Consider the following 25,877-nt stretch of genomic DNA (forward strand, 5'->3'; position numbering starts at 1 on the left):
ACAATTAGATCATAATACAAATGTTTCTTCAAACTTACTTGCTTAAAACATAACGAAGAGAACAAATCGCCAAAACATGCGTTGTTAAAGAGTTCCCTCCGGTTCCACTTCATCAAATGGCACTGTTTTGGATGAAAATGCTTGGTTTATTGATGAAAATGTTAAACTCGCTACATATACCTACATATGCCTATAAGATTTGAGGAATTCCCTAGATTTCTCACGGATCCCATCTTCAGAGCTGGGGTTTGACAAGAACGGGACCCACTTGGGACTATAAGTACAAATTTAAACAAAAAAATATTTTTCCATGTCGGTTCAAAAATTACGGAGTTATAAGATACAAAAAAATCATAATAAATACGGCCGAATGGATAACCTCCTCCTTTTTTGAAGTCGGTTAAAAATAAACTGACACACTTAAGTGATTTACAATTTTTCAAAACATAATGGTCAATCTGGCGGTCTGGAGGCGATTTTAATTCGAAAAAAAATTGGTAAGTCTGAACAAAGTTCAAGTTAATTTTGGTTGAACCAGCACTTGTGCTGGCTGCATTGATCTGCAGTTTAGCATCTTTAGGAAAACAATAAAATGTATGTTGAAGTATAAATAATAAATATTTAATAAATACTTAATTAGTACAACATTGTCTTTGTCCCGTACTCTTCCTAATCCAGCTTTTCGTCGTTTCACGTCACGTTACAGTTTACTGTACACGGATTGATGACACACCATGTCCCTCGTTATGTCGCTAATGGTTGGCGTGCCTGTAACAAATATTCAGTGCTGTCGGCACTATTAATTAACTAAGTTATAAAGCAAAATTATAATATTTAAGAAAAAATCACGACAGATCACGTCGGGGGAGGTTAAGGAGTCCTCATGTGTATTTTTGTACAGTGACGAAACTAAGAAAAAATACCTACCACATAAGTAGTTACTTTTTCTCGAAACAGAAAACATAAATCTTCACTCCGCACTTCAAAACAGCGAGTCTATTTTACGAAATTTTGGAGCATATCTTAAAATTAGGTAGAATGAAAAAAAAAAAAAAAAAAATACACGTGTGGTTAAGTGGGGGAAGGGGGGTAGTTAAAAACCTCACCAAATATCACCAAGGGGGAGAGGGGGTCAAAAAGTAGCCGAAAACACCTGGAGTGATTTGTGCACAAACCCTTATCTCCGAAACTACTGGGTCTAAAATTTTGAAAAATATACACAAAATAGTTCTTTATCTATACATGACTGGAAAACCTATTACAAATGTGCAGTTAAGCGTGAGTCGGACTTAATGTACCTACGGTACCCTTGGAACGCGAGTCCGACTCGCACCTAGCCAGTTTTATAAATGCGGCTGCATCCATATCGTACTTCTCTGTCGATAAATTCTAAAAATACCTAACACATACCTGCAATTTGTACTGCAAATTGGAGTTCTGATCTTAGTATTTGCAGCATCTTTTGAACTCCGGCTTGGCCGCCTACAGTCAGCCCCCACAGCGCCGGCCGCCCCACGAACACCTACACAAAAAGTTTTTTCTTCTAATCTTACATATTCATATACCTATATTTTATTAGGTTTTCTATAGGCCGTGGCACACCGTATTTATTTATTTATTTATAAGTTTGACTTTTTAAACTATGTATATCGTACTACCACTATACATTTTCTATGCAAGAGACAAATGAGCGTTGCATTAACTATTTCCTAAAGCTATATTTTCTTTTTTTATTATAAATTTCTTCATAGTTTAAAAAAACAGACTAGGTATACCTAGTTTATAATTTGCGGAACACGATAAACCATCATTTTAGCGTTTAAATACTTACCATTTATTCAAAACTTTGACACTACGGTGTAGTACAGTACAGTCAGTGTTTAGACAGTCCTAAAATATGTATACACTACCTTAATATACCATTTGGGTAATGAGGTCGTGTATACATATTTTGGGCACATTGTCCGTTTGGATATTTTTAGACGTGACTGTACAGTCAGCAGCAAAAATGACTACGTAAAATTAGTTAGGCGAGATGTTGCAAATGATTTGAGCACAACTTTATTGTTAAGGAAGCAAAACGTACCTATCAGATCATTTTGACCACCTCACATAAAGCGACTGATGCAATCACCTCAATGAAAATAAGACAATTAGACGTACCATTCGTGCACCGAGAGCCAAAGCCTTGTATGCGTCAGTTCCAGTAGTAACGCCACCATCCAAGTAAACTTCGACGTCGTAACTCTTCACAGCTTCTATTATCTCTGGCAATACTTCAATCTACAAATACATTTTTTAAATAAAAATCTCATATTCACATGGCATTTCGGTGTAAAACAGTCATTATAAAAATGACATTATAAATTGGTTTATTAGGGTTCGATATGAGGATATTAGCTATAATTTGAGGTTTATTTTACAAAAAAATATTGAACGGTATTGTATCTGGAGAAGCCCAAACTTGGTATGTTTTGAAAATTATTTTTATTATAATTAAAACAAATTTACTGAAATGTAATGATGTGATATATTTTTAGAATTGGCTCAGAAAGCCCTTTCGTTTAATACCACACACGATAGGTTTCTAAACAATATTTTTTTAAATTCCATACAAAAAAAAAGATGACGTCATAACTCCTCTCGTTTTTTTTTATTTGTTGGTGCTTCGGGTCAAATTGTTTCAAATGTCCTAAAGATCAATCGTACCGATTTTCATAGCTTTAACACCATTTGCAGCATTTTACTGGTTTTCGCGGTGTACCGCCATCGCTAATTGTACTTGCCCACATTTCTTTTTTTTAGGGTTCCGTAGCCAAACGGCAAAAAACGGAACCCTTATAGATTCGTCATGTCTGTCTGTCTGTCTGTCTGTCTGTCTGTCTGTCCGTCCGTATGTCACAGCCACTTTTTTCCGAAACTATAAGAACTATACTGTTGAAACTTGGTAAATAGATGTATTCTGTGAACTGCATTAAGATTTTCACACAAAAATAGAAAAAAAAACAATAAATTTTGGGGGTTCCCCATACTTAGAACTGAAACTAAAAAAAATGTTTTTATCAAACCCATACGTGTGGGGTATCTATGGATAGGTCTTCAAAAATGATATTGAGGTTTCTAATATAATTTTTTTCTAAACTGAATAGTTTGCGCGAGAGACACATCCAAAGTGGTAAAATGTGTGTCCCCCCCCCCCTGTAACTTCTAAAATAAGAGAATGATAAAACTAAAAAAAATATATGATGTACATTACCATGCAAACTTCCACCGAAAATTAGTTTGAACAAGATCTAGTAAGTAGTAGTTTTTTAATACGTCATAAATCGCCTAAATACGGAACCCTTCATGGGCGAGTCCGACTCGCACTTGGCCGCTTTTTTTATTTTTACTACTTAATTGTCTTCAGTGCTTCAGTCACATCTCGCGGATTACAGTGCATGCGCGAGTGGATCAGCACAGTTCAAACCATGTTCAAACCAGGGGGGTGCATTACATTTTTTATAATTATTTTTTATATATTATAGTTTGATATATCGTTATTTCGAATAACGTAATGAATGGCATACTACCGTAATACCTAATTAACGGTACACATAATGTTATTATTGGTATAATGGTCATAAGGTACCTATATTTACATTACACTTCGTCTAATATATGTACATTGCCATAATTATTACATACTCTAAAGCATATTATTTGTTATAACAAGTGATATCGCATAATTATTTGTGTGGCATAATAGTTGCATGACATAAATGGGTTAGGTTAGGTTGGAACTGCGACTCCGCACAAACGAATAACTAAGTACCTAGCAAAAGGAGGGTTAGGTTACGTTAGAACTTTGACCCTCCGTAGAATGAAATAGCTAGCAAAAAAGTGGTTTAGGTTAGGTTGGAACTGCGACTCCACACTACCTATCAAAAGGAGGGTTAGGTTAGAACTTTGACCCTCCGTAGAATGAAATACCTAGCAAAAAAGTGGTTTAGGTTAGGTTTGAACTGCGGCCCCCGCAGAATCGAAAACCATGAAAAAATTGGTTAGGTTAGGTTAGAACTGCGACCCCCCTATAATAAAATATGCAGCAAAAGAAGTAATATGTAAATTTTTATGTTATTATTAAATGAAATATGACAAAACAAATTATACAATATATGTATTTATACTTGATAAAATTGTATAAAATATTACGTTATACAAAAATATAATATAACAAATGTCATTATAGCACATGTGTATATATTATTTAAAAATTATATTACAATAGGCATTATATCAATGACAGTTTAGATGAAATCAGTGTTCAAACCATTGTTTATAGAGGGTAGTTTAAGGTAGGTAGTCTACACATTGCGCAAGTATCTCAAATGCGCGAGCTACATGGTCCGTGTGCAAATATTTTGAGAATTCGTTAGAAGCAGTCATTTTTGGACCGAACACGACAGTGGCCCCATTCACACGGCAGCTTTTTTAACGCGCGTTAAAAAAGCGTTTGAATGACACAAATGGATACATGTGTATACAGGATGGATTTTCTTTTTGGGTCAGTGAGGGCAGCTACCAGATCCCGTGCTGCTACGAGAAAACGGTCTAAGAAGACCTTCCCTCGATATCAAGTTAATGAAGATTGGCTTTTACAGATTTTGGAAAAAACATACAGGGTGCGAGAAAAAGGTAATTTTTGACAAACTTTTTTTTTGATGCCAATCGATCCCATTCCTATTAAGGATCAAAAGCTTGTATAGAACCAAAAAAATTCCGTCTAGAAAAGCCACAAATCGAGGAAAACTTTTCCCATACAATTTGTATGAAAATGAAAACTTTTATTTTTCACATGCTGTTTTTGTTTGCCAATCGATTCCATTCCTATCCAGTATCAATAGTTTCCTAGGGGTCACCTTACGGTAATGTACTAAAAAGCCACAAATTAATAAAAACTTTATCCATACATTTACTATGGGGAAAATGTGAAATGTTATTCTCAATTTTCTATCTCGCCCATCAGTCCTACAGCAATGTCTTCATACAGTATTATGGTCCTTAAATGTAACAGGACTGATTGGCCAGATAGAAAAATGTGAAATAATTTCACGTTTTCTCCATAGTAAATGTATGGAAAAAGTTTTCTTTAATTTGTGGCTTTTTAGTACATTACCGTAAGTTGACCCCAAAGAAACTATTGATACTGGATAGGAATGGAATCGATTGGCATACAAAAATAGCATGTGAAAAATAAAAGTTTTCATTTTCATACAAATTGTATGGGAAAAGTTTTCCTCGATTTGTGGCTTTTCTAGCCGGAAATTTTTTTTTGGTTCCATACAAGCTTTTGATCCTTAATAGGAATGGGATCGATTGGCATAAAAAAAAAAGTTTGTCAATAATGACCCTTTTCTCGCACCCTGTATGTTTTTTCCAAAATCTGTAAAAGCCAATCTTCATTAATTTGAAATCGAGGGAAGGTCTTCTTAGACCGTTTTCGTAGCAGCACGGGATCTGGTAGCTGCCCTCACTGACCCAAAAAGAAAATCCACCCTGTATATTCACACGACAGCGGTGGCGCTTTTTATCAAGCGTTGTTCGATTTTCGACTTGGTCGTTAAACCGAATTTAGAGTGCGGATAGATTCAAGCGCTTTTTAAACGCGCGTTGAAAAAGCTGCCGTGCAAATGGGGGCTAAAGGTTAATAATTAAATGGAGATGTAGCACAGCGTCGAGTAAAGGCACGTTCAATCGCGGATTCACGCACATAGTCTGGAGGGGGCTTAATAGTCAATGTGTCGCATACACAGTTTGACGGGTGTCTCCGTTGCCTGTTCACCCCTCGGACATGGCTCAGAATTGAAGCGTACGACCAAATGGATGGATTAGGAGATGGCAGTATAGTGCAGAACACTCACAGTCGCCGGGACCCCGTCGAGCTGCCGGGCGCCGTGGTTGGACACCAGGATGCCGGAGCAGCCCGCTTTCACCGCCTCGATTGCGTCATCGGCTCGCATTATTCCTTTTGCCACTATTGGGAGATTTGTGATACTAAAACAGACAATCCCCATTTAAGCGATTTCTCTATGAAAGGTATCCTAAAAGTTTCTAATTCATTAACAAAAATGCTAACACTTCGTGTACCTAACCAAAATATGCACCTGTAAATATTAATCATGTGGGCGCTAATACCTAAAACCGCCTTCATGGGCGAATTTTACCATCTCGAGGTGAGGGAGGTACCGACATATTTTTTATTGTGTATTAATGTGTATAAGCTTTAGAGCCCTAGTTTGCATACCCCTATAGGTACATTACCTTTTAAGCCATTTAATATCATCCCAGTTTAAATTTTTGTCAAATAAATTTTCGACGTATTTATTAAGGCCACTTCCACCGCCCTGAGCTTTCTGAATTTTAGTAGACAAATGCCCGTCGAAATTCGCCAATCTAGAATTTTAAATCAAATATCATAAAAAAAATTAAAACAATGTTAAATAAAGTCGCCTTATATGTAATCGCAAAGGCATGAAGTCCACCCATTGGTCAACTGGCAGTTTAAGGTCGTGCAGTTGACGTGTACTTAGTCGGCGTGCAGTTCCCATACAAATTGCAATCGGGTTGCAGTCCGTCTGTATCGGCATCGGGCATCGGCCCTAACTGGCCCTAAGCGATTGATGTTAGAATTTAATTAGGTACCTATAGCTAGTACCTTCGTGATAGTAGGTACATTACGATACAAGTGCGATAAAGTAGGAAATTGGAGCCAGATACCTAATCGCACGTGTGTCGTCTATCGTTTTACAGTAAATATTATGGTCCTTTAAATTTTTGACATAGGCACGTAAAGTGCTAATTACCACACTGGAAAGTACCACCATATGTACCTAACTGTAAAGGAAGATTATGAACTTTTTACTACCTACCTATAGGCACAGAATAAATAATAAAAATAAAATAATCTTTATTGCAACTACTGTACAGAGAGGACACTTCCTACAAAACCGTAGTTTGACAGCGATTTAGGGACGAATCACGCTGTCCCTTTCTAATGTATGGCACTATCCCTTCCGGCTATTTAGGGTTGTCAAAATTCAAGTCATTATATTATCTGTGGTCGTGCTCTTGAGTAGCTGACGGATCTTCTCCAGGGGGTAATTGCACAAAAGATCCCTATGGGTCGAAGTGTATCCGTAAGGGCCCCCGAAAATAATAAGATAAGATAAGATAAGATCTGTGGTCGTGCACGCAAAGGGACATCAAGTCGTGTCATATAATTGCTCGGAGCAATGCTGAGCCGAACGGAGCCGAGAATTCCTGAAAGGAGGAGTGTCGCCCCACTCCCACCGGTATAGGTAACTCTTGTAAAACAAGCAGCCGGTCAGGCGTTGGTGGAAGGGAACCAATCTTTTTTTTTTTTTTTTTTTTTATCTTCGTATAAGAGGGAAGTTTCCACACAAAACCTAAATTCGTCAGCGTGTTTTCAAATGTATTTTTTAATGGACGTGTAGATATTAATAAGTAGCTTACCTTAAATGGGGAGGCAAGGTAAAATTATTACGAATGTCGGCTCGTCGTATTCCAAATAACGGAGTGTCCACTGTTAGAGCTATTGCTTTAAATCCTGCTTTCTCGGCGCGTAAAACTAAATTTCTGGTAAGGTCTCTGAAATGGGGAATAACAATGGAGAAAACTATAAGTAACTCTAGAAATAGGGAAGTAGGTAAGTACAAAAGATATCAACGCGCTACTATTTAATAAATAAGAAGTGCGTTGGTGTCTTTTGGGCTATACATATTTTTATGTGCTGTTTGCGCGTAGCCAACGTGACAATCGTTAACTCTTAAACGCATAATGTACGGTGGTGTGCAGCCTACAAAACATCAAATTTTACACATAATTAGATAAGATCTATTTGTTACTACATATTATTACAATAGTAAAACTCATCCGTTAACAGATTTTTTACTTAAATTTAGTACTTATTTTAATTTATAAAAATTACAATAATTTTAAGACAAAATGTCGGAAAAGTTGGAAAAATCCAGAAGTTGATGATTTTTAATATGTGATTTTGGATGTTCTTTTCGGAGTTTGTAATTATTTAATATTTTGAAATATAGGTAATATGTATGTCTTGCCTTGCCTTGCATGCCTTGAGTAACAATTAGAAACATACCGATCATTATAAATGTAGAGTTGGAACCACTTAATGGCGTCAGGGGCTGCCTCCGATACCTCTTCGATAGAACTTGTTGCTATGGTACTTAACGTGTATATTGTACCCTCTGCCTGTGCAGCTGTAATTTACAATAAATATCTGGTTTAGAAACGTGCTCCTTCGAAGGGTCTTCATACATTTTGTTAATACATATCTAAGCATAACCTTACTTATAGGTAAGTACATGGGTACTAGTCTTTGAGTATATAGCCTAAGGAGATGTGTGTTCAAGGGGCTGACGGACTTATAGAAAAGAAACTCCAGAATAATTAAATGAGACGTGTACTTCTTGATTGTGGTACAGAAAGAATGAAAAAATGACATGCAAATTTTTGAAGCTACACTTAGTTATCTATGAGCGGCGGTTGGCCTCCCTGACAGTTTGCGCATTGATATTGCGTAGGCGCTCCATGACCCAGGTCATCATGCAAACATGCCCCCGGGCGTTGGAAGCTTGCCTTTCAACCAGACTCGTTTGTTGTCACCGGGAGCGGGCAAATTTTACTGAAGGACCTGCGAACTAGTCCTCCCGCAGTCCTTATATCTGCCACTCTAGTAATGCCGTCGCGTCCAGGGTAAACAGCGACGATGCGGCCTAATTTCCACTTCAAAGGCGGCAAGTTGTCCTCTTTAATGAGCACCAAAGTGCCCAATCGTAACACCTCATTGTTAGTGCGCCATTTTGTCCTGACCTGGAGCTCCGAGATGTATTCTTTACTCCATCTGCTCCAGAAATGCTGCCGCAATTGCTCAACGCGTTGATAACGGTTAAGGTAAGTGACTTCGCGCTCTCTGATGTCCTTGACAGGCAATGAGGTTATAGGACGCCCTATAAGAAAATGTCCCGGAGTGAGCGGCAGCAGGTCTTGCGGGTCCGACGACATGGGAGTAAGTGGCCGAGAGTTCAAGATCGCTTCAATCTGGACCAGCACAGTGTTAAGTAACTCGTACGTTAAGTTACAATCTCCCAGCACTCTTTTTAAATGAAATTTGGTCGATTTCACCCCAGCTTCCCAAAGTCCTCCTGAATGTGGAGAATATGCCGGAATGAAATGGAAGTTAATTTTTTCATGAGCTGCAGCCTCAGCCAGCGAATCACAATTGCTCTTTAAGAATTTTGACAGCTCATTGTATGCACCCACGAATGATGTGCCGTTATCAGAATAAATGTCGGTTGGCAGACCCCTACGAGACACAAAACGACGCAATGCTGATAAGTAACTGTTACTGGTTAAGTCGCCAACCAACTCCAGATGCACCGCTTTTGTGGTGAAACATACGAAAATGGCTAAATACACCTTCACAAGTCTACATCCACGACCCTGACGACTGGCAGAGGTCAGAGGGCCCGCATAATCGACACCGACGCTCTTGAATGGCATACCTGGGATAAGACGCGACGCTGGTAAATTTCCCATTAACGGTGCTACAACTTGGCCTCTCATACGGATGCATTTAAGGCATTTCTGGAAACATGCTTTCGCTAAATTAGTCCCACCGATGGGCCAGTATTCATCCTTAACAGAGGATAATAGTAATTGCGGGCCTGCGTGCATTAACCTCTTGTGCTCAGATTCAAATAATAACTTTGTGAATCGGTGTTTAGCATGAATCACAATCGGATGCCTTTTCTCAAATGAAAAGTTAGAGTTATCGATTCGACCTCCTACGCGCATTATTTTCTTGTCATCCAAGAATACGTTCAGTTTTAGCAAAGGACCTTTTTTTGGAAGACGTTGACTGTTCAACAGGATATTATATTCTGAGAATGATTCCGCTTGAGAGACCCTAATAACTATATTTAACGCGGTTCTCAGCTCGCTATCAGTTAGGTAAATTGTTGAGGCAACTTGCTTTCTACACACACTCGCAAAGCGAACAATATAAGAGACTGTTCGAATAAGCCGTGATAAACTAGAGAACCGGGAGAAATCAATTAAAACGTCACCGTTTTCTTCTCCCTGGTTGTTCGTAACGTTCGCGTGCAGTACAATTTCAGACCGAGTTTCAGGTAGTGTTTCCACTACTACCGGACTTGCCGGCCAGTGTGATTTATCCTGTCTTAAGAAGGTAGGCCCAGACCACCATATATCGAGAGACTTAAGAAGACTGGCAGGCATCCCACGAGAAACGTGGTCAGCAGGGTTTTCATGTGTCGGCACATGTCGCCATGTGCAGTTACCCGTCTTTTCTAATATCTCCGCTACACGGTTGCGAACAAAAGGTTGCAACTTACTAGGCAACATCCGCAACCATCCTAGCACAATTGTGGAGTCGGTCCAAAACGTTGTACTCTTAAAACTGATTCGTAGTGAGTCAACTACCTTTTCATATAATCTAACTCCTGCTAGCGCACCGGAAAGTTCAAGCCTCGGGATTGTGGTGGGTTTAATGGGAGCCACGCGGCTCTTGGCTAATAGTAACCTAACCAACACGTCCCCTTTCTCATTAATGCTCCGCAAATATAAGCAAGCACCATACGCCCGCTCAGATGCATCTGTAAAAATATGACATTCAACTTCCTCGTATGACTCACATAAAACTAACCGTGGAGTACGAATATCATTGAGACAAGGTAGATCGCGGACAATTCCCTCCCAAAGCTTGATAATCTCAGGAGTTAACTTTTGATCCCATGAAAGTTTCTGTAGCCATAAATTTTGCAACAACATTTTCATGAGAATGACACAAGGAGCCAGCACACCAGTGGGGTCGAATATTTGCGCCACTGCTGATAGCAAATCCCGTTTAGTATTGACGACAAGTGAACATTTACCAACCGGGAAACACAACTCATCAGACTCTGGCTGCCAGCTCAGTCCCAGGATTTTACTGGGTTTAGTGCCAATATTCAAATCTAATTGAGACGAATCAGAGTCCGCCATAAGTTGGGGTTCATTTGATTTCCATTTTCTTAAATTCATACCAGCTGATGCTAGAGTAGAAGTAACCTGACTCTTAATGGAAAGCACTTGTTGCAAGTCATCCCCGCCAGTGAGCAGATCATCGACATAAAAGTCGTGAATAATGACCTCGCGAACGACCTCATCCTTACACTCAATACCCAGCTGTTTTAAACACCGTGTTGCCAAGAAAGGTGCACTAGCAGTCCCGTATGTAACCGTGTTTAATTCAAAGATTTTTAAAGGTTTAGATGGATCAGCTCGCCACAAAATCCGCTGCAAATATCTATCATCAGGATGAACTACTATTTGCCTATACATTTTCTCTACATCCGCTGAAATAATGTACTTGTGCTGCCTGAATCGAAGCAGTATAGACAAAAGGTCATCCTGTACAGTTGGCCCTACCATCTGAATCTTATTCAGGGATATCCCTGAGCTGGTGGGAGCGCTGGCGTTGAAAACTACCCTCAATTTTGTAGTAGTGCTCTCCCTTAAAACTCCATGATGAGGTATATGGTATGCTTCCTGCTCTAACCTAGACTCTTTGCACTCAGTCATGTGATTCAGTGACTCATATTCTGCCATAAATTCCTTATACATGTCTCTGAACTTTGGACGTGAATCAGTTCTACGCTCTAGTAATAGAAAGCACTGCCTAGCGCGGTTATACGAATTCCCTAGAACGCTAGGATCCTCCTTCAATGGTAACCGTACGCAGAATCGCCCATTTTCCAGCCTAGTGACAGTTTCGGTGAAATGCTTCTCACATGACTTCTCCTCCGAAGAATAATGGGAGTCTTTAGGACAGACGTCTTCAAGCTGCCAAAATCTTGTAAGTTGGGTTTGAATCTCATCATTAGTCAAATCTGCACTCGTATTAGAGATGACATTCGCAAAATTACATTTAATGGCATGCGACGAAGTCGATGCGTGACCGCTGATTAACGGACCTGCGACTATGTATCCCAATTTAGTCTCGCACAGCACTGTTCTCCCATCACCTAACTCAATTTTGTGTGACCCCAACAACCCCCAAAATAGGTCACCTCCAATCAAAATATCAATTTCAGATGGGGTGTGGAAGTTAGGATCAGCCAAGCACAAATCGGATGGGATATTTAATCGCAATATATCGTGAGAGTCAATCTGATGATAAGGTGTGGGTTCAGTTATAGATGGCAGCACAGAACAAATTAAACTGGTCGAGTAGGTATCATCTAACGACTTTATCGGTACTTGACATATTTTACCTACAGGCGTCTTTAACTTATTTACTCCTACAATCGATCTATTTACCTGATCAGTACGTAAATTTAATTGACGACACATCTTCTCAGTCATAATACTGGTTGCGCTGCAATTATCTAACAATGCTTTTACTATAAATTCGCTGTTATTATGCCCATAGACCTTAATTAGTGCAGTTGCTAGTAGCACGGCACCATGCTTAGATGCGCACGATTGAGACGCTGCCGTGCTCATACTAGCTGATAACGTCGTAATGTTCGCGCTCCCCGCCACTTGCGCCGGCGCAGTACTTGCCTGCACTCCAGACCGCTCGCACGAACTCGACTCAGTTTTTAGGTTATGCTCTGCGATGTGAATAAGCGAGTTATGTTTGCGCTTACATAATTTACACCCGGCCTTCTTGCATTGGTTTGCATAGTGACCGGCTCGAAAACAGTTGAAACATATCTTATAAGTCGGTAACAAGTTAAGTCGCTCGGCATTGCTTAAGGCGAGAAACTGAGCGCAGTTATTTAAATTGTGTTCACCATTACATTTCGGACACGTCGTAGACGACGAAGTGACACAGTGTTTGGTGGTTTGTGTAGAAAGCAAAGTCCTATGTTTTGTTGCGATTTTAGCCGGCTGACTCGATTGACCGGCGCCTGAGGCGCTCGATAACTCTAAAGTTTCAATTAAGTCTGCACGATTACGCATAAAGGTGATAAAATTATCAAACGAAATAGGTACATTTTTATCTAGGCTTCCTTTGTGTTCCTCCCACTCACGATAAGTTGTAGTGTCTAACTTATTACTAATAATGTGAATAAGAAGCGTGTCCCAGTGTTTGACAGGCTCACCTAGGGATTCTAAGCATCTTAGATTTTTGTTCACTTGATCTATAAGCCGTTTCAGTTGCATGGACGACTCCTCTGTGAGTGGCTCGACGGTAAATAGTGCAGATACATGATTTTGCAGTAGTAATCTTTTGTTATCAAACCGCTCACATAAGAGGGTCCATGCGACCTCATAATTGCTCCCAGAAAACTCAATTGAATGAATAACCAAGGCCGCAGACCCTTCCAACGATGCTCTTAAATAATGAAATTTATTAATGTTATCGATGTCATCGTTGGAATGAATTAGACTTGCGAAAGTGTCTCGAAACCCTAGCCAATTCTCGTATGAACCTTGAAATTTTGGTAACTGAATAGTTGGCAGCTTAACCAGTTTACGATTACTCGAACCACTTCGCGACCCACGATTGCTGCACGACTCGAATTCGTCACGCTTTTTATTGAAATTGTTGAGCATATCCTGGGCCCGCGAGAGTACAGAGAAATAGTTATTTTGGAATTCATCTCGCTCCACCATGTGTGCATCCACATTTTCACTGGTACACTCTAACTGTGTCTGCACATCATCGTAAAGTTCATACAATGCCTCAATCTTACCTATACGCATCTGCAATTGGCTAGCTTCAGCTTGAGTCAATGACGATTCCTTCACTGTGCCTAGGTATGTAGTAAATAATGTTAGTTGACCTTTGTAACTGCCTCTTTTGCGAATTAAATCCTTTTCATCGGCCATTTTTGGGAAGCTGGTGTACGTAGACCTTGAATGTAAACAATTAATAGATGTTAACGGGATTATTGCAAATAATTTAATAATTAAAATTGCACTTTGTGTTCAGTTTAGTCAATAAGCTAAAATAGTCTAGTTCATGAGATTTCACAATAAAATGATATAATAAATAACTCGATATCACGAATAAATGTGAATAATTGATTGATTCGTGTAAAATAATGTAAAATATACTAAACTATTATCTTACTGTACTTATTAACAAAGATTTATACATACCTACACAAATTATCATTCATGTAAAATTTATAAAATTAATCAATTTAAAATGCAATTATTATTTGAAATCCTTAGTAATACCTATAATTCCTGTTTAAAATTAATCCACAATACAAATAAATTAAAATCTAAATGACTAGTCTCTAGTGAATAGAATAAGCGTACCTACACGAATAACGGTAAATTAACGGTCAGATGTTGCGTTGACAAAAGTAAGTTATTTAAAGGAATATACCCAACCAATTCAATCGATTAGAAGTTAACAATTGATATAGGTAATGATTAAAAATTGACTAGACGAATATCACATTTAAATAATTACAACGAACTAAATTTCAAATGAATCTAACTTTAATAACTACCAATACACTTTATACAATAAAATTCACTAACCTGGAGTTCACTATAAATCCTATACCTACTACCTTAATAAAGAGTGCTGGCCCTAATACACCTAACACTCAACACTGGTGGATTCCGATGTCCTGGTGTGGTGATCTTCCTCAAAAGAGCCTCGGCAGTCTTGATGATATCCTCAGTGGTAAATTGGTATTTTATAAGTATTTCCCTTTTTTCCTTCAATATTTATGCTGGTTCCTTTTTATATCCGGTTCGTGTGGACCATGTTCAAGGGGCTGACGGACTTATAGAAAAGAAACTCCAGAATAATTAAATGAGACGTGTACTTCTTGATTGTGGTACAGAAAGAATGAAAAAATGACATGCAAATTTTTGAAGCTACACTTAGTTATCTATGAGCGGCGGTTGGCCTCCCTGACAGTTTGCGCATTGATATTGCGTAGGCGCTCCATGACCCAGGTCATCATGCAAACAATGTGATACATAGCGATGGACGAGTCGAGTTATCTGATTCGAATAATTCGAATCAGCCTACAGATGAGTTAATTCGAATCAAGACTATTGGCAATTCGAATCAACTCGACCACTAGCTAACTCGGCGAATGAATCGCCAATTCGTCAACTCGCCGAGCCGAGTCAACGCTATCACACTGCTACTAAGGCCATTCAAAAATAAACCTTAATACCGTAGCCCGAAGGCTCTTTTTACAACAATTGCCGCTCGATTCGCCGTCTCAACTCGAGTTGGTACTATGCCCATTCAAAAATAAACCTTAATTCCGTGACCCGAAGATTCTTTTTACAACAACTGCCGCTTGAGTCGCCATCCCAAGTATCCCAACTCGAGTTCAGTGCTAGTATGCCCATTCAAAAATAAACCTTAATTCCGTGCCCTGAAGGTTCTTTTTACAACAACTGCCGCGTAACTCGCCGCCTCAACTCGCTCCGCGCCTGTGCCTGTGACCTTGTCGCGAACCACGCGAATCGTCGAGTCGAGTCAACTCGATTTTGAATTCGAATCAGAGGCCGAATCAATTCGAATGATTCGAATTGAAAAAAAGTGGACTCGTCACATCGCTAGTGATACACGGGCGACCCCCTCCGGCAAAGTACATTGGGCAACTGTTCAAACACGTTATATAAAACTACTTGAAGTCGCTTCACCGCCATTTTGCATCGTTCCGTGTCGCGAGACGTTTCTCTTAAAAAATGGTGACTTGTTCTGTATTATCGTGTAAAAGGTGATCTGATAGCTCAAATTCGCAACAAGATTGCGTTTCCTATCATAAATAAGTATTTATACTAACTATTAAATGTATATTGAAGTACAATCTCCATTTAAAGAAAAAACCGTTGCGATACATAAACGACAGAAAAATGTAAACATGAATACAGTGGTACGGGGACGAATCGGTCTTAAGGGATGTGACAAAGTCAAAAAAGCGACTCAACATTTGAATGATTGAATGAATCATTCATTCATTCAATCACTGCAGTTTGTTTAATATAGCTGATCAAGCAAATAATGTCAGTAAAAAAAAGGCGCGAAATTCAAATCTATATATATAAACGTGAAAGACCTGACTGACTGACTTAAATCAACGCCCAGCCCAAACCGCTGGGACTAGAAAGTCCAAATTTGGCAAGTAGGTTCCTTATAACTTGTACGCGGATGTCGTCGCCGGTCCGAAAGTCGCATCGAACCGGGTTAGTGTACCTTTGAAGGTAACTCAAGAGCGAGCGGCTCCCAAAGAGAAGCTCCCTGGTGCCAGTGTGGATGAGGAGGAGTTCACTCTGGTGTCAAGAAAGAAGAAAGCGCGCTCAGCGCCTCGTAAGACTCGGTGCGGTACCGCCGAACTAGTTCATTCTGGCTTGCGGGTTGCTACACCGAGTAAGGCGCTGTATGTGTCGCGCCTGCATTACACCGCCACGGCTGCTGAAGTGGTGGAGTATGTACACCAGAAGACCGGCTATACGCTGAGGGTGTTCCAGCTTCGATCGCGCCACTACGTGCACTTCAACTCGTTTGTGGTGCGCGTGCCGCGACCGCTGCAGGGGACCATCGAGTGCGCCGACTTCTGGCCGAAGGGTGTCGTGTTTCGGAGGTTCCGGGGCAAACTGTCGAATCCGACACAAGACCAGACGATTCAACGGAGCCACGCCGTTTTGTCGCCTAAATAGTGTTTAGTTTTTTAAGTTTATATAAAATGCATATATATGTTAGTCTGTAAGGTATTTGTAATATGGGCCTTGTTGCCTGATTTAAAATGTTAAATAAAAAAAAAATATATATATATAAGGTCTAGGGGTCCACTAAGAAAGGATTTTTCAAAATTCATCCCCTAAAGGGGTGAAATGGGGGTCCAAAATTAAAAAAAACTCTCCTGCGCGTGCGAAGCCGCGGGCAAAAGCTAGTTTTCTATAAACCCGGAAAACCCGCGGGCGACAGTTCATTCCACAGTTTAGCTGTGCGTGCGGGCTAAGACACAAAGACACATAAATACAAACAACCATACATACAAACAATCATTTTATTGGCTACCTAATATCTTCAATGTACAGAATTTTCACTTTTACAATTTTATAATAAATAGTATAAGACAATTCAGTTCATTCATCAAACTGATTTGACTCATTCTTCAGATGTGACCCATCACTATTATGTTCGTATGTATGCTGCATAGTTATGTGAAAACTCTGTCTGTGTGCGTGTAATTTTTGATGTGTTGAATTTTATTGTAGTGTGCGTTTGTCGCAACAGCAAAATCTGTGTCTGTTGAGTTACTTATCTTTTGGTGGTGTGCTGTAGGTGTTTACCTTGCCCCCCGCTAAAAGTGGTGAAAAAATTTGTTCGAAGAGTTTACGTTATCACATCTCCTTAGGCTATATACTCAAAGGTTTAGCGAAACGTTCTTAAAACATTTTAAATATAAAATTTGCCCAAGACACTAAATAGTACCTAAATGTCAACAAACAGTGGTGGTTTTAACCTTTGAACTATTGAAGTTTAAAGGAGCTTCAGTGGAGATGAGCTCGGATAACAACCAATAGCCAAGCAAGTATTTTTAAAAGCATGGTATAAGGCAGACTATTATAGGGCTGAAGGTCTAATGCGACCGTTCGCAGCGCATTTCCGTGCAAGGCCAAACATTGATCTCGAGGACTGTGTTGTATGCGCAATTACTAGACCGCAGTTTGAAATGTTTGAATTCTGATCGTTGTAGTGGATGTTGCCAGGCCGAGATGTGGTGCCTTCTCCACCACCAGCGAGATTTTCCGCCTTACAATTCTCATACGCGCGCCGTCGGATAAAATACACGCTTTTCACGTAATTTTATTTAGTTACCTTTACATTGATAAATATTTATTTTTACGAAAAGCCTAAGTTACTTGGGTAATTCCACGTTAAATAGAAACATGATGAGGCAAAAGTCAACTTGCAAGATAGCAACTCTTTTTGTATTCATAATTACTTTCGTTTGCCAGTAGTGTTTGCAGTGACTTGATTAACTTTTATGATAAGAGTGTTTTTACAATTGAAAATCTATCTTATATACTATATACAAACATACAGGTGAGTAGTGTTCATTAGATTGTAATACCAAGAAGCTCAAAGTCGATTAATAGAGATTAGGGCTTGCAAATATTCGAAACTTTCAGATATTCGAATATTCGACTTTTTCTGACGACGTATTCGAATATTCGAATAATTATTCGAATATTATAAAAAATAAGAAAAGGAACGAGAAATCGGTTTATTATCGTTTTATTCAAAAGCTTTTTTCACATATTGCTAAAACTAAGGATATTTGGCAGAAATCCACTTAATTTACTAGATTTTATCATCCTACTATTTATAAGATGCCCACATTTATAAAAACAAGTAAAACGCCAAAATTAGACGTATTTAATATTTCTTGATAAAACTTATTATAAATGCGTCGTTGCGTGAAATAATATAACTTTAACCATCCAAACACCTAGGTATGTAAGATATTTTTTTAGTAGGTAATTATTTTCCGATTTAAATTAACTTGTCACTCAGAGGCCTGTAAAAAGGCCTTTAATTTCATTGTATTTTGAATCTTTATTGACTTTATTTGTTTTGGCAAGTTATTATTCCTAATGGCCGGCTAATTATAATAATATTAGAATATTTAAGGGGAAAAGATAGTTGAGTGAGTACTGGGTGGATTATTCGTCAGCTAAAGGTGCATGGTTAGATTACCAAGTTGGGCAGGTTTGGTATGATTAAATTTGAGAATTGCGATAAGTGGCAAGGTTTAGACTTCAAAAATTCGCTTAACGTACGCTTGTACTGGATATACAGAATGACTTAACTTTAACTTAAAACTTACGCACCGTAAAAATAACATACTTTTTGATTTCGTTTTCTTTTAAATTGAGTTACGTTTCACTGTATTCACGAAGTATCGTCGTATCTGGGTACCTACCGTTCCTCATTCACTGTAAATACCCGTAAAACACACAGAAACTGTAACTACAGCGGATGACATAGATTTTTTTTATAGTAATAAAAAATATTCGAATATTCGAAACCTGAGCGGCCGAATATTCGAATATCAAAACAGGTCGAATATTCGACAAATTCGAATATTCGAATATTCGAATTGCAAGCCCTAATAGAGATAGAGATTTTTATTTTGCATCCAATGTACAATGAAGAATCTAAGCGTTTTTGGTTCAGAGGCTTCTACGTCTACTTCCTCCAACATGACTCCTTAGGCAATGGCAATATTCCACTGACGCTGTTAAGGAACATAAATAACACTCATGTATGATAAAATAAATATACTTAGTGTGTCAAAGGTCTGTTTGATTTCAAACATAGACAGAGAGAATCATACTATCTTTGTGTAACACTAGTACTAGCACCCAAAAGAAAAGGATGAGTATAGTTTTTTTTGTTCCATTTACTGACAAGATTTGGTTGACCCAGTAATATAACATCTAGGCATATGGACGAAGTACGAGTATGTTACTAGGTTACTACTGATTTTGATGGTAACATCAGTGACGAATTTTCGATAACGCCAGTTACTGTATATTTGGTAGATTTTCTAGAATGTGTGCTTGTTTATTTGCTTATTATTTTGATAATAATGAACTTTGTTTAATAATAGATTTTTCTCAATTAAAGGTTTTATCTAAACAAACTTCGATTCAGAGAAAATAACATTGTCCTGAGGGCTACCGCGAAAACCGAAATTCGCAAATTGCGGGGATCTTTCTCTTTTACTCTAATGAAGGCGTAATTAGAGAGACCGATGCCCGCAATTTGCGAACTTCGATTTTCGCGGTTATAGCCTTGAAACCATCATACTTACATGTATTTATACCTATTCATTGTAACATCAGTTACATTACAACAATTAAATTCTAGTATTTTATGCAACCGTTGTTTAAGAGGGGTCAAAAAAGGCGAGTGGCGTGGGTAACAATTTGAGGCGAAGCCGAAAATTGTTAATAAAGACGCCACGAGTATTTTTTGACTCAGTTAAACAACGTTGCATACAATACTTTTTCTACGACCAAGCACTTACTTTGAAAAAAAAAATGTAAATTTAAGAAATATTTTTCATTCAACAAAAATAATACTTTAAACAAGTGGAACAAGTGGATATAGGACATATATGTAGGTAAACAAACCAAACCCGGCCACCGCGCCCCGCGCCCCACGGCCGGTTGGTCAGCTACACCTTCTTGTAACTCATGAGGCCCTGGTACTTGCTCTTAGTTAAATTACAATTTTGGATAAAAAAAATTCTCGATTTTGGCCAACCGCGCCCCGCGCCCCACCGCCGGTTGGTCAGCGACACCTTGTAACTCATGAGGCCCTGGTACTTGCTCTTAGTTAAATTACAATTTTGGGTAGTTTTTTTCTCGATTTTGGCCACAGTAGCCTATGGAGACTAACAAGCAACGCTAAGCGGTGTTCGTAGTCTATGGATCTTGCTATATTACGGGTGTCACATGCGCTTTTCTGACTTCTGAAGCAATTTTATTGTTTCTACCATGGACCTAGAATATTACGGACGTTCTGTCACCTAAGACAAACTGTGACACTGCAATGGCGGACGGTTTGAATGTGTGCGTGTAGACGAGTGTTACCATGTAACACAAATTCTCCCCTAATGGTGAAACAATTATTTTTAATATCGTCCTAGTTTTTTTTTTTAATTTAAAATAAAAAATTAGGACAGTTTTACGTTAGACAATAAAAAAGGTGTGTACGTATCTGATTTTATAGGTCTTGAAAATGCGCAATATCGCACAATTACTTTGTGCAAACATTATTTTCAATACCTAATGATCAGGCCTCGGAGTTTTTTTAGCACGGTAAGACTAAGGAGAGCTATGGAGTCTTTGTTAACATTAAAATTAAGTTCATACTCATACTCATCCTCATTAATTAAGTACAAGTAAATTATGTACAGCTCTAGACCTAATAAATATCAGCGATCATCACAATAACGAAATACGTAACTATATATTCATGACATAATGTGACATCTGATTTACTCATACACATATTTAGGTAAAGAGGTTTAATCATAAGTGGCCTATCACTTAAAAAAGTACTTAAGACATGCAACCTATGATTATAAACATTGGTAATACGTATTCGACATATTAAAACGATATTCCATAGATATTAAAACTGTTTATTATTCATTAAGGTTGATATAGAGCTACAATATTTTAGAATAGTTATGCGTTACTCTTCCTTACGTCTACAAAACAGTTCGTTCACACATAATGGGCAGTATAAACGTCGTAAGTCGCATTCATGGGCATCATTTTCAAGACACCAATATCAATATCTTAACAGTAATTATAGTATGTAGGTACGTTAAGTACTTAAATAAAATATTGGAGCGATGACACTGCAATATGGGTAATATAATAATATTAACATACACATATACATATTATATTATTGGGCATCATTTTCAAGACACCAATATCCTTATCTTAACAGTAATTATAGTATGTAGGTACGTTAAGTACTTAAATAAAATATTGGAGCGATGACACTGCAATATGGGTAATATAATAATATTAACATACACATATACATATTATTACTTTTTTATAATATAACATTTAATTAAATATATGTAAACAGAATTAATTACATATAAGTAGTCTAAGTATTTATAAAACGATTCGGACGAACTTAATTAATGAGGATGAGTATGAGTATGAATTTAATTTTAATGTTAACAAAGACTCCATAGCTCTCCTTAGTCTTACCGTGCTAAAAAAACTCCGAGGCCTGCTAATGATATTTAGCATCGTAATGAAATCAGTTCGTCATGTTTTTTTATTTTTTCATTTAACTTGAAACATATCTGGTTTTCAACAAAAAAATTATAATACATACATAACAAACAAACGTTAAGTATCGCTCCTTAGTATCGGGAAATTACCATACCGACCTAGTTTGAAATGCACAATCAATAATTTAACCATTTACCTAAATGATCTCTTAATAAATAATGATTTAATAAGAAGGGTATCAATTACCCCTACTTTCGGGAAATTACCCTATTCATGTTACTGGTCACACTCCTGTTTTGCAGTTTGATAATTTAAAAACAACAAATTATCGTGATTTTACGTACTGATTGATAAACTTAAGTATGAAAAGTTATTCCGTGACTTTTTTTCTTTCGATCGGTACAATTCTAGCAGGATTTAACTACGCATGCCGATATTTTATATTTTTCTTCGACATGTTTACTTCAATGACGTTTCGATTCGTCTGACGGCAAACTGGTGGATGTGGGCTGTCAATGTGTGTGTGTTACGCGTAAATACTTAGAAACTGGTGGATGTTGGAATCACAGCTGTGTTGTAAGCGAAACTCTGTCCGTAATATTATAGGTTCATGGTTTCTACTATAGAACCTAATGAATATTTTGTAAATTGGCAGCAATGCACTTAGTACTCATCTGTCAGAGATGACAATTAAAATTAGTTTGGCAACAATGTATTTCATACAATATTTTTTAAGTGGTGATTACACGAAGTATCGTAAAAGTACCAAAAAGATACTGCGTGTATGCACAAATGCTTTTTTGGGGAATAGACTAAAGACTTGTCTTGACAACTATAACATAGGGGTTTAAAGGTGTGTGTACGACCTTTTAAATGACAAATAAAGGTACGGGAGTAGAAAAAATATTTTCACCTCAGCAGCTCGAACAAGGGTACTTTGCTACTTAAAAACAGTGAGCAAAATCGCATTTTGCTCACTGAGTGAGACAAAATGACATTCAAGTGACCTTAATATTCAAATGTCATTTCAACATGCGGGGTCTAATACAAGTTTGAAATACTTGGATTCTATTATCTCTGTCCCTTTCACGTCTTTAGCAAAAAGAAAGAGACAAAAAAAGGTTCAAACTATATTCAACGGTACATTGACGGTTTATAATAGACCCCCGAAAAACGTCAGAACGCATCGTTCCAAAATACATACGAATATGGATTCTTAATAATTAATTAATGAAAATAAAATTTAAGATTTCATAAAAACTGATAAAGCACTATATTTTACGTTATTTATTGTACGATTAAAATAATGAACTCAAAAAATACACAGAATATCACGTAAAATAAATAATGATAATTTTAAGAATCTCCACTATAGTTAACAAATACATAGTAAGTATCCGCAAATCGGACCGTATCTTACAATGTTTTTTTTTACAAAAAAATTTGTCGATTGAAGTGTATTGTATGGTCGTTGTTTCCATATATTACCTATTTAACTGAAATTTACTACATTTTGTTTTTGTGTTTGATTGTGGTAATTCAACTTGATTGTTAGTATATCTTAAGAAAGAATGAGTGCACTGCTGAGGTGAAAAGTTTTGTGAACTACACGAGATCAAAGTTATTTATATCTCGTGCGCTTTTGAGTCCCTTACTACGCTCAAGATTCTAAATTAGATTCACTCGCTACGCTCGTGAATCTACTATAGAATCTTTCGCTTGCACGGGACTCAAAATAAGCACTCGAAGAAATATCAAACTTTGATCTCTTGTTGTACAAATAACTATTACAAAACCCCCTCCACTTTGAAGTAGTGTTCAAAATAATCGTGGGAAATACCCTCTGCCTTATTAAGGCACACACATGTAATAAATACATAATGGGTTGGACTTTATACTAAATAAATATATGTACATATTATTTATTTTACTTGATGATGATTGGTTGACTGATAAAGATTTCCTATAGTACCTATAATGCCAATCTGCCTGCGAAGAAACTAAAATATCTGAATTGAGAAATGATTTACCCTCCTGGTATTATTACATTCTTTGGACATACCTCTTACATTAGCCAGTTCGCCATCAGGATGAGCCATGCGCTGCATAGCCGTTGGCGATATGCCGATTGGCATGGACACTTTATGCCCGAGCACTGTAGTATTTAGGCAGGTATTCCCAACACCAACTAAGCACTTTGGCAGTATTCGCAATCTAAAAAAAACAATGAACCTACATTATCAGGATGTTATAAATAAATGGGAAAGAAACTAAACCTAAGTATATTACCTATTTGCACGAAAAAGGTAGTCAAGGTATTAAATATGGACACAGACAAATGCCGAAAATATGTATACACGACCTTATTGCCTACACATTTGTGTAAAGGTACAATTTTTTTTCACTTTGTACAGTCAGCATCATATATCTACCTAATAGCCAAACACAATAGGAACAAGGATGTGACGTGGGTACCTACCTATTTTACTGTCACTTATTATCACCAACTATTTGATGCTGAGTGTACATAGGCAAAAGTTTAATTAAATTAGTAATTCCTAGCTGCAAATACTTGTTGATCGCAAGTGCTATATAGAAAGTCGACCAAGCGCCTTGGATTATTTTCTTACCTTTTAAAAGCATCTCTATTTTCAGCCAGACTCTGTTCATCTGTTGCTCCACTTTTATAATAGTCTCCAGTAGATTTCGATAACATCGACAAAGCAGCATTTTCCAAGTCTTTGACGCTGATGTACTTTTCCATAGTGGGAATGATTTTCAAATTTAAATCGGGAAGTTGTAGCTATTGCAAATGGAAATATTAAACTAATCGAATTATATTAACACGATATAGTTGTGATAACAAAAAAACAAGATATCAGACTTCGGTCACAGGTCGCGCCCCGCGTATGTCTCTCGCTCGAGCTATCATTGGTTGCAAGCGTAATTATGAGACAATTCTTATCTGAAAGATAGTGTTGTCAAAGTAAACCAAATCAAATAATGCCCTCTCGTTTATACTCGCATTGAACGCATTTAACTAATAAGTACTCTTTACACTTTTAAAAACATGAAGAATAAAACAAGCGAAGTAAAATTTAATTAATTTTAATTCTTGATTTTAATATTATAATATCTGTGAGAATGCTGTTCTTATGTTAATGTTATTCGTTACATATTTGCCATAGAAATGTTATATAAAACTCAACTGTTCTTATAGTAAGACTATTAGTTAAGTCATTTTACACTGTTCAGACGACACTAGCTTCGCGGCCTAAGGTACATATAAAAATAAAGCAAATTAAAATATTTATACAATATACCAAGTTTGCCTCAGCACTGCGACTTTGATCAATGCTCATAGAATCCTAGCATGGCATTCCTATAACATTTATCAGCAAACTGTTGACCCTTGGTCACTAGTTTTAATGTCTATTAGGAGAGACCATTCAGGAGTCTCAAACTCGTTTATGTTTATTCAAACTTACACAATGTATTGTTTTATTATTTACAAAGTGTTGAAACTCGCAAAAGTTAGGTATCGCTCGTTTATTGTAAATGCTAGACTTCGTATTGGTTTCTACATACATGTACTATATCTCCTATCTAAGCCTAAGATCAATCACATTTTTATTCCATTCAACAAAACATCGTTAACGCACACTTTCTATAAAAAATACAAAACAGTTCAATTTTTAACTATTAAAAAGGGTCACTGAATCCACCCTTAATCTAAGTGTGTAATAATATTTCGATCTTTGGTTTAAAACGAACAGCTTTTATAACCAGATATTAATTACATAAACAGTCATATTGGCTGTCAAAACAGATAAATACAATGCGTTACTGAAGCAATCAATTACCAACCTATTTGATATTTCAACGAACATGTTTGGATACCAATAAAACATGGCCAGAGTAGTAAAAGCAAAAAAAGTGATGGCTGCAAATATAATAATTCACACGCTACCTGGTGGAGAAAAATTAAGCAACTGAATGTTAAATAAGGC

General features: G+C 37.5%; 2 protein-coding genes across 2 annotated transcripts; both read right to left on the bottom strand.

Moving 5' to 3' along the window:
- Positions 1-645: 645 nt before the first annotated feature.
- LOC134661430 (2-Hydroxyacid oxidase 1) lies at positions 646-24,695 on the bottom strand. Its single transcript, XM_063517523.1, has 9 exons — positions 24,498-24,695; positions 23,930-24,081; positions 8,165-8,285; positions 7,516-7,650; positions 6,304-6,435; positions 5,904-6,036; positions 2,164-2,283; positions 1,411-1,522; positions 646-768 (listed from the first exon to the last, which is right to left on the bottom strand). Exons 1-9 carry the CDS (start codon positions 24,629-24,631, stop codon positions 701-703), a joined length of 1,107 nt encoding a protein of 368 aa, XP_063373593.1. The 5' UTR covers positions 24,632-24,695; the 3' UTR covers positions 646-700.
- LOC134660789 (uncharacterized) lies at positions 8,536-11,730 on the bottom strand. Its single transcript, XM_063516577.1, has one exon. It carries the CDS (start codon positions 11,710-11,712, stop codon positions 8,668-8,670), a length of 3,045 nt encoding a protein of 1,014 aa, XP_063372647.1. The 5' UTR covers positions 11,713-11,730; the 3' UTR covers positions 8,536-8,667.
- Positions 24,696-25,877: the final 1,182 nt, after the last annotated feature.

The sequence above is a fragment of the Cydia amplana genome, chromosome Z (assembly GCF_948474715.1).
Source record: "Cydia amplana chromosome Z, ilCydAmpl1.1, whole genome shotgun sequence".
Classification (NCBI taxonomy): Eukaryota; Metazoa; Arthropoda; class Insecta; order Lepidoptera; family Tortricidae; genus Cydia; species Cydia amplana.